Here is a 10,348-nt window from a genome sequence, read left to right as displayed (position 1 = left end):
AATTTATTCTATCTTATCATCTCCAGAAATCATGGTTCATATACATTTTTTTCAGCTAAGTAACTTAGGGATTTTGTAATGTGCCCGAGGTAAGTGGGGAACTGGAGACCCAAATCCATGTATTCTCACTCCACGTTCCCCTACCTCTCATTTGGAAGTCTCTAAGTAAAGTTGTTTTTTTTTTGTTTTTTTTTTCAGAGTATTACAGGGGTACAAACTCTTTGGTTACATAAATTGCCTTTGTACTGTCTGACAAGCATGCCCATCCCCCACAGAGTGTGCAACGCATCCTTTAGTTGTGGGTTTACCCATCCTCTCCCCCTCCCACCTGCTCGACACCCTGTGAATGTTGCTTCCCATATGTGCACGTGAGTCTACAGCCATACCCTGAACACATCCGATCTCATCTGACTTCAGAAGCTAAGCAGGGTCGGGCTGGTTAGTACTTGGATGGAAGTCTGTGTGTAAGTTTTCGCTTAAAAAATAAGATACACATTTTGAAAAGAAGAGTTCCAGTTGTGTATTTCTCTTGTATAAAACGATTGGGTAGTATGTTAGGGTATAGCCCTTTGCCTCCGGACTTCTCTGGGGCCAGCAGCCGCCTGAGCAGGGGCCAGGGGCCGCAGGCTCAGCCAATGACCATGGGCTCCCTGTCCAGCCAGCAGTTTGCAGGTGGCTGCGCCAAGGCGGCGGAGGAGGCGCCGGAGGACGCGGCCCGCGGACGAGCCGCAGCTGCTACATGGTGCCGGCATCTGTAAGTGGTTCAAGGAGCGCATGGGGTTCGGCTTCCTGTCCATGACCGCCCGCGCCGGGGTCGTGCTCGACCCCCCTGTGGACGTCTTTGTGCACCAGAGTAAGCTGCACATGGAGGGCTTCCGGAGCCTGAAGGAGGGTGAGGCAGTCGAGTTCACCTTTAAGAAGTCTGCCAAGGGCCTGGAATCTATCCGAGTCACTGGACCTGGTGGGGTGTTCTGTATTGGGAGTGAGAGACGGCCAAAGGGGAAGAACGTGCAGAAGCGCAGATCAAAAGGAGACAGGTGCTACAACTGTGGAGGTCTAGACCATCATGCTAAGGAATGCAAGTTGCCACCCCAGCCCAAGAAGTGCCACTTCTGCCAGAGCATCAGCCACATGGTAGCCTCGTGTCCACTGAAGGCCTAGCAGGCCCCTAGCGCGCAGGGAAAGCCAGCCTACTTTCGGGAGGAAGAAGAAGAGATCCACAGCCCTGCCCCGCTCCCAGAGGCCCAGAATTGAGCCACAGTGGATGGGGGCTATTCTTTTGCTATCAGGAAGTTTCAATGAGCAGGCCGAGTGGAGAAAGTGGGGATAGGGTGGGTTGGGGGTGGTCGGCACTGCCCTGTATCTCAGGCCGGGTTCACGACATCACCCCTTCTTCCCTCTTGGTGGGGGGAAAGTATGAGGCAAAGGAACCCTACCCCCTACCCATGCTCTATCCAAATGCAAGGGAGGGCTTTAGGGGTAAATCACCCTAGAACCTGAATGCTTTATCTGAGACTCCATCCCCAGAATCTCTAGCTTTTGAAAGTGGCCTGGATAGGAAGTTGTTTTCCTTTTAAAGCAGGATATGTAATAATATGCCCATGCCAGAGTGAAGCGATTAAGTACAAGACCAGATTAATGGACCCCACCCACAAGCCACTACATTCTGTGGGAGGGACTCTCTCAGGAGTAAGGCAGGGTTTTTTCCACATCTTGTATTCTCATACCCATTCTTGAGATAGGGTGCTGGGAACTGTCCCAAGCAATGGGTAGTGATGACAGGCAAAAAGGGTGGTTGGAGGAGAACAGCTGCTGACCTGCTGCTCCTAAGCTCACTCCCACCCCATTCTGGGCCAATGTGATTTTATTTATTTGCTCCCTTGGGTAACTGCACCTTGGGTCCCACTTTCTCCAGGATGCCAACTGCACTAGCTGTGTGCGAATGACGTATCTTGTACATTTTAACTTTTTTTCTTAATATAAATATTCTGGTTTTGTATTTTTGTATATTTTAATCTAAGGCCCTCATTCCTGCACTGTGTTCTCAGGTACATGAGCAATCTCAGGGATAAGTTCGGCAGCATCTCCAGGTCTGCACAGCAGGAATGTTTTTTGTTGTTTTTATCACCATAGAGAGCAACTATTTGGAGTGCATAGCCTATTGAACTACCTCATTTTTGCCAATTAGAGCTGTCTTTTCTGCCATAGTGTCTACTTGAAACCCCTTCCACCTTGAAAATGTGTCATGGGAGACTAGGTTCTAACTGCGTTGCCCCATGACTTGATCGCCTTCTACTGGAAGATTAGAAATTAGTCTCAACAGCAAAAGGTGGTGCAGAGAAGTTAGAAGAGGCTGGGCCAGGTGAAAGGCCCAGAGGAAGCCAAGATTAGGTGAGGGTTGTCTAATCCTAGGGCACAGGACATGCTTTACATACCCGATCCATCCTTCACTGGGTCAGGCTAGGTCTATCATGCACAACAGGGTGTATGTGTGTTTTTGTAAAAACTGAGTCAGTAAGGATAAGTTTTAAGACCAATACCCCTCTACTCATCCTATGCTGTTAAGGGATGGATACATGAATCAAGGACTAAAATCCTTAACCTTTCAAATTTCTTAGGTTCCAGGGAGACTCATAAACGAGGGCCTTTTGTGGTGCCTGGAGCCAGTGTCCTGCCCTGCTGCGGTAGTCATTAATAGTGTCATGGTAGCTGAAGGAGCAAAGGGGGTTTCGTTTACATGCTGTGAGATCACCGCAAACCTACCTCACTGTGTTGAAACGGGACAAATGCAATAGAATGCATTGGGTGGTGTGTATCTGATCCCGGGTTCTTGTCTCCCCTAAATGCTGCCCCTCTCTAGTTATTGTATTTGTCTGGGCTTTGTAGGACTTTACTGAGTTGGTGATTGCTAGGTGGCCTAGTTTGTGTAAATATAATGTGTTGGTTTTCATGTTCTTTTGGGGTTTTATTGTTTACAAACTTCTTTTTGTATTGAGAGAAAAATAGCCAAAGCATCTTTGACAGAAGGTTCTGCACCAGGCAAAAGGATTTGAAACATTAGTTTGGGGAGGCCCTCTTCTTGAAGTGGGATCTTGAACACCAACCTTTTTCTTTTGTGTTCCCCTTCCCGTTTCCTATTTTCCACCAGATCTTCTGTCCTAAAAACTTGTCTCCCTACCCTCTTTCCCATCCCCCCCAAAAGAAAAGCTACACACCCACACACATAATGCATTTAATTCTTGGGATGTCTCCACAACTCTTCAATGATTTATGCAAAACTCTTGAAGAAGCTAGGAACCCTCCATCCCTTGTTCCCAACCTCTTAAGTCAAGACCATTTCTTGATGGTGATTCATGCCAAACACTTGAAACACTGCTGTATTTTGGATGGATCAAACCTACTTAATCTGTAATCCAAAAGTAGAGAGACGCAATTGGGGGCCTTCCATGTAGAAAGTCGAGGCAGGAGACCAAGAAAGGGATTATGAATGTATATCCAAGCACTCAGGAACTTTTATTGTACAGGTGCAAGAAACTTATGTCAAAGTGGCCACAAGATTGTTTAATAGGAGACAGACGAATATAACTCCATGTTTACTGCTAGAAACCAAAGCTTTGTGTGAAATCTTGAATTTATGGGGAGGGAGGGAGGGTAGGAAAGTTTGTACTTATCTGTTCTTTTCCTGATCCCTTCCCCTCATTCCTAAACTGCAGGAGACTGAGCCCCCTTGGGCTTTGGTGGACCCCATCCTGGGGTATGTTTATTTGATGGTTGATTTTGCTGTATTGGGTACTTCTTTTCCCATTTTCTAATCATTTTGTAGCACACATGCTGACTCTTTTCCCTTCCTTTCTACTTTCCCTGGGAAAATACAATGAATAAATAAAGACTTATTGGTACTGAAAAAAAAAATATGTTAGGGTATAATATAATGCATGGATTCTAGCTGTAGGATGTTCATAATCTGAGTAGAGAAACAAAAGATAAAAATAGAGTAACAATACAAGATAGTATGTATAAAATGAGTGGTTCAAACTGTAAGTCCAACAGAGAAAGGAAGGATTGCTGCGGACTGGAACTACTAGGATGATTGAAATGAGTTGGGCTGTGCTAGAAGGGAGCATATAGCCAATAAAGGAGTGGAGGACATTCAAAACAGGGAAAATAAGGAAAAAAAGGAAGACGTAGGAGCCCTGGAGCCCAAGAAATAGCTTATGTGCTATGGTAGAAGATTTGTGAGAGGTGTGTTTACAAAGGTAGCAGGTGAGGGTCACATTGTAGAGAGATTTGAATACAGGTCTAGGATCTTAGGACTTTATTTTGTAGGCAATGGGGAACCACTGATGGTTTTTTGTTTTGATATGGCATTTGCAAACAGCATACAGTTTTCTTTTTTTCATGGTCAAGGGACCTAAAGATCAGAACTTCCTTCGTTCTATAATTTAATCTAAGAGCTGTATTGTCACTTCCATGAATAACATGCTTCAGGACATTGATATGTATGCGTGTGTGTGTGTGTGTGTGTGTGTGTGTGTGTGTGTGTGTGTTTGGAGCGGTCTGGAGATGAGTGTATGTGTATGGTGCTGAGAGGGGAGAAGAGATGGCAATCTCCATTACAGTATTGTAGCCTCTTTCTGTATGCCAATCTATATATCATATGAAGAGAAAACAATGCCATAAATATGAGATAATAATGAGGGCCTGATTAAAAAATATAAATCTGAAAAAATGACTTTTAAAAATATTGAGATGTAAGGGTGAGAGGCTGCGTTTGCCAGGTAGTTTAACTTAGAAGAGATTCATCCAAATTCTTGGCAGTTTATCCAACGGTGTCATTTCATTTCAACATTGAGAGTACTCAGGGAAGCCAACACTCTGCCTTTCTCATGTCTGAACTACTGCTGCCAAGATCCTGCAGTTCTTCTGTCAGATGAGAAGAAGTGTGGCTTTTTGTGGAGCCACCTTTCACAATAACAGGACTTGTGTAAAGATCCCCCATTTTCTAGAGGCAGTGAACCTAACGAGAACTTGAAATTTATCCCACAGCTATGCCAATCAGTATTTCAGCTGTAGTAACTTAATTGGCAATCGTTTTTTATTTTCTTTTATTTTCCTTGTAAAAGGATTCTTGGAAATGGTGAAAGACACATTGTCATGACAAAGAAACTGATGATTATGTTAAAAACTGAGAATTCTGGAGGTGAAATCTCAGGAAAAAAACTCCTCAGTCAATATCAAATCCATACTCTTTTGCCTGAATTTGAAAGCTTGCAAATTTACTTAATATATCTCTGTCTCCTTTTTCCTTCCATTTCTTCCTACTGCCCATACTTATCCTGTGTCATGTCCCACAACTTTGTCTCTCACGAACACCATTCCAAGGAGGTCACACTCCTCCTCATTACCCTTTGGACAGTTGCCATTCTTTTCCAATTCTATTCAAGTTCTTCCTCATATCTAAAATGAGTTTTTGTAACCTAGTATGCATAACCTTAATGTGAATTGATGTTTTTTCTTAAAAATGAGATGCAAGATTTGAAAGTGAAAACTTGAATTGTTACACTTTAAAATACGTAACATTTTGAATACTGTCGACATCTTGGAAGGCCCTATCTTTGACCTCTTATTGAAATAGTTCAGATCCCATGCAATATTGCTTGTTTGAAAACCCGCAGTCATTGTTCAAGGGCTCTCATGTCAGAATAGAAATGTAATATTTAGCATCAAGACCAAAGGGAATAAAAGAACCAAACTATCACAAGTAGAGGACAGAGGCAGGATGGATTAAAATTTGAAAAGTTTGAGATGAGCAATTCAGTACTTAGATACCAGGCGTTGGAATAGTACCTCTTTTTCCTGATTTCTGGCATTGCAGGATGGAGAGAAGAGTCTTATTAAAGACTAAATAGAGATCAAAACCTAATTTTTTAAAGAAATATTTAAAGCAAAAGGATCTATTATGATATAATTTGCTATTACACGTGCTTGAAAAACTGAGGGAAGACTGTTTTCCTTGATGTAAACACAAATCAAAAAATATACATTCTGTTTAAACAGTAACTAAGCTTATACAGCTGGCCCTTTTTCCTCATACCAATTTTATGGAAAGTCTGAACTATAATTGTCAAGAGAAATGAATCATAATGTTGTGGTGAACTGGCCGGAAATACTTGGCAATACACAATTTCAGTTTCTCTGGGGTAAATAATGATGGCCACCAAGAACTTTGAAGTTTGAGAAGATTAGACACTTCTCCCGCAATTCTGCTTCAAGACAATAATAATAATGATGATAAAATGATCAGATTAAATTTTGCCACACATACAATTAGTAACTATAAATTTACTTGTAAATAAGTACAAAATAATTCATGAGCTTGTCCTATAAGTTTGAAGAAATTCTGAGTTCTCTGTCCTTGTAGGTGTCATAGAAAATGTTCTTCATGTTTGGCAAATATAAAGATTGCAGAGTCAAGGATGACAATACTTCCTGTCATCAAGCAACCATGACTATACAGCATTCACAGATGGATACAAAACCACTTAAAGATTTAACATAAGACATCATCTCTAAGTGTAAATAGGCTTCATGGGATTTTTTTACCTTATTCATAAAATGGTGGGGAAATATCCCTAAAATGTTTTAGCCAATCTGTATATCTCTAGTACTTTTAATTTCACTCATGAGAGCCCATATACAATATTCACTGAGTTACTTTACATGCCTTGTTTTTACTAATTGATACACATTTTTGTCATTCGATATACTAATTAGTATTAATAAATCATCAGTTATTGATTGACATATGAACAACAAAAGTGTCTATAGTAGCCCCTTCAGGAATATGGATTTTTTATCCCATCAGTCTGCTCCTGGTCTGTGCATTCCTGGTTAGATTCTAGGAACACCTGGCTGATAGCTCATCCTAACTAACATACCTTTAGTCACATTGTATTTTAAAGTAAATTGCAGACATTATAACAAATGGTGTAAACACATCACACATAGAATATCCTTTTGGTTACCAATTGTAAGCCATCATTTGGAGTTTTGAAATGAATGGCAGAACTTTTTAGTAATTTTTTTTTAATTTTACCTTATATTTTAATTTAAACATAATATTCTTTTTCTAGATATCCTCTGTGACATTAATATAACCTTTCTCCATTTTGCAAGTCTGTGTACAATTGAAATGTCCTCTACCTCCAGCACTTTTGCTAGTTTTGTTCATAGACAAGCCTATACTATACTTGCATTAGTCATCTCGTAGCTTAATAAAAAATTGGAAAATCATTCAGCTTGAATGTGTTCAGAAAAATTCCCTGTGTAATCTATCCTTCTCTACTCCCAATACATTTTTAGAGGTTAATGAAATAATGTACAAGAAATCTAGTGGAAACTATATGTCCTAAAACTTAAACAAATTTGGGAAGTAAAATATGTTTTGATGGACATTCAGTTAATATTTGATCAAGGAATAATTTATCCATGAGGGAAAAATATTTTTTAATCGTCATAATGGTAAAATATAAGAGCAAAGGCTATGTGCTTTGGGCAATCACTTAACCTCTCTGAAGCCTTGGTTTCCTCATAAATAAAAGGAAGATGGTAATAGTAAGTACTTTACAAAGTTATTTTAAGGATTAATAAGGTAATATATGTAAAACCCTTAGCAAAGTACTCAGCACATAAGTCCTGAAAAATAGTAGTCGTTATTAAGAAAAGAAAAATCAAGAGTTTCAAGAGCGTGGTCAACAATGTCCAATTGATCTCAGAGAGATCAAATATGGACTGTACCAAATGAAAACATGCAGCCTTTTTCTGCTAGAATGTGATATATGTGTACTGGGAAAACCACTCATTCTGCAAAATTGCACACTAAACATAAATGAGGCTTATGGGAAAAAACATTAAGGTTGGGCAGATCATTTAAGACATATACAGTTTTGTCATTGTTGTTTTTAGGTCTCTAGTTACAATCCTTGTAAAAATACTAATGCCATTAACTCTCCAGGAACGCTTGCACCCAGCATCATAGTCAGCTGACCTTTGCATCACACTTCCTCTCAAAGGGAGGAGATGTGAGTTATTGAATGCATTTGATTCCAATAGTTTCATCAAAATCAAAAATCTCATTTAAGATATAGGGAGAAATGTTTTCACAACTTCTTCATCTGTTATCACAACTTCAGCAGATCTTTTAACTTTTGAAAAGAGTATATGGAGCTCTTGACTACCTCACTCTATTAAACCAGCCCCTATTTTTGCTAAAGGAATCAACTTATACGTTGATTCTCACACCCTCTCTGAGACCTTTGTACACTGCTAAGGCTTTCTCTTCAATTGGAATGATAGCTTGCCACTGATCCCTTTTAAATGTTACCATACTAGGAAAAAATCACATGAACCAACAGGACATCCTAATGTTCAAATTATATTTATATCATTGCTTCATTTACCAATAGCAAAGGGCCCCTTTTCTTTTACAGTAGCATATATTATAGTGGAATTTACTGAATGTGAAGGAATAAATAAACTCCCCTAAAGCTTTTTGGAGCTAAGTTATTAATAAAGAATAAAGGAATATAAATCAAGCATGTTTCTATTGTTGCTTCTGTTTCTCATGTTTCGAACGCTTTGAGGCATAATTTAATGGTTTAGCCACATTAGATAGTTCTGTTACTATTTTTTTACATTATTCTTTTTTTTTTTTTGAGACACAGTCTTGCTTTTGTTGCCCGGGCTAGAGTGAGTGCCGTGGCGTCATCCTAGCTCACAGCAACCTCAAACTCCTGGGCTCAAGCGATCCTACCGCCTCAGCCTCCCGAGTAGCTGGGACTACAGGCATGCGCCACCATGCCCGGCTAATTTTTTCTATTAATTTCTTTCTATTTTTAGTAGAGACAGGGTCTCGCTCTTGCTCAGGCTGGTTTCGAACTCCTGAGCTCAAACAATCCGCCTGCCTCGGCCTCCCAGAGTGCTAGGATTACAGGCGTGAGCCACCGCGCCCAGCCTATTTTTTTTTTACATTATTCTTATACTTATTTCTCAGACTTAGCTTAAAAGTCTATGAAATTAACTCTGAGTCACTAACAAAAGTCCCCATTTCTGCTGATAATTATTGTTTCATATCAACTTTATTTTTATCATTCCTATAGCAGTTTTTTTTTCCCTAAACAGTATTTGGAGGTGGTTCAAGGCATCTATCCGGTTCTAGTAATGAGAGGTTAAACTGTGCTAATAATGCATTTAGGAAGGTGGTTGCCTGAGAATAGGCAAAGATCATTTTAATCAAATTATTCCACATGTACAATACATGTAATGTTTTATGTTAATACTAATGTATTATATACCATCTAACTGGCTCATTTCATCAAATCTGCATAAAGGTTTAAGAGAATAGTTTTGCTATGTTTTAATTGTCACCTTATGTCAATACTAAAGCAGCAAGTTGATATTTTACTAACAAATTATGTGCATAATTTTGTTGAGTCATATTCTTATGTCATTTTGTTTTAGCCACTGTGAGTAAAGATGACTCCATTATTTCAATTCCTGATGTCACTGATATTGCACCAAGTAGAAAGAGGAGGCAGCGAATGCAAAAAAATCTTGGGACAGAACCTAAAATGGCTCCTCAGGAGCATCAGCTTCAAGAAAAGGAAAAGTAAGTTATTTTATTCTTTGTCATAGATGACATTTTTAAAAATCTAATGCATAATCTTAAAAATTATATTTTTTTCTATATTTACTTAAAGTTATTTTTAAGAATAAAAATTATGATTTTGGAAATTGTAAAATGTTTGAATTAGTATATTTTCTGTGGTATTTGGTTAATTCCTATTCATATTTAAATCAGAGATGCTAAAAATATAAGCAAAAATATTTTTCTTGTAGTTTTTATGGATTAATTAAAAATGGCATGTAGTATGCTAAAAATATTAGAATCCAGCTTGTGTTCTGTTCACTAAAGTGTTTCAATCTAATTTACTACTTAAAAGAGACCCAGATAGCATTCAAATTAGCCACTTGATTTGGTTATGCTTGGTATTTTTTTAAGTAAAATATTTCTTCCTAGTCATCTGTTTATGTCTTTTAAGTTTTGGAATTACATATTTTATTTTACATTATTTTCACTGGTTTTTCACTCTTTGGTTCTGACTGCCTTCTATCAATCTACATTCCAATTTAGTTGTAATGAGTTGAGAAGTTGGAATACTTAACATTTCGTTATAGCAAAACAATGAGCATTTGTAAAGAATATTATTGGTTGAATCCAAAATGAATGTGCAGATCATCTGTATGGTTGGTTATGTGTATATATGCTCTGAGAGTTTATTTTTTCTTT

General features: G+C 38.9%; 1 protein-coding gene and 1 pseudogene across 1 annotated transcript in view; both read left to right on the top strand.

The window, feature by feature from the left end:
- The window catches only part of XRCC4 (X-ray repair complementing defective repair in Chinese hamster cells 4), a 176,282-nt gene extending 166,611 nt beyond the window's left edge, over positions 1-9,671 (top strand). The window contains exon 7 of the mRNA XM_012664535.1: positions 9,520-9,671. Coding sequence (XP_012519989.1) covers positions 9,520-9,671 — 152 coding nt within the window. The remainder of the gene's footprint in view (positions 1-9,519) is intronic.
- LOC105826548 lies at positions 642-1,161 on the top strand (annotated as a pseudogene).
- Positions 9,672-10,348: the final 677 nt, after the last annotated feature.

Source organism: Propithecus coquereli, unplaced genomic scaffold, assembly GCF_000956105.1.
Source record: "Propithecus coquereli isolate 6110/MARCELLA unplaced genomic scaffold, Pcoq_1.0 Scaffold9, whole genome shotgun sequence".
Lineage (NCBI taxonomy): Eukaryota > Metazoa > Chordata > Mammalia > Primates > Indriidae > Propithecus > Propithecus coquereli.
This window is presented reverse-complemented; position numbering and strand designations above follow the sequence as displayed.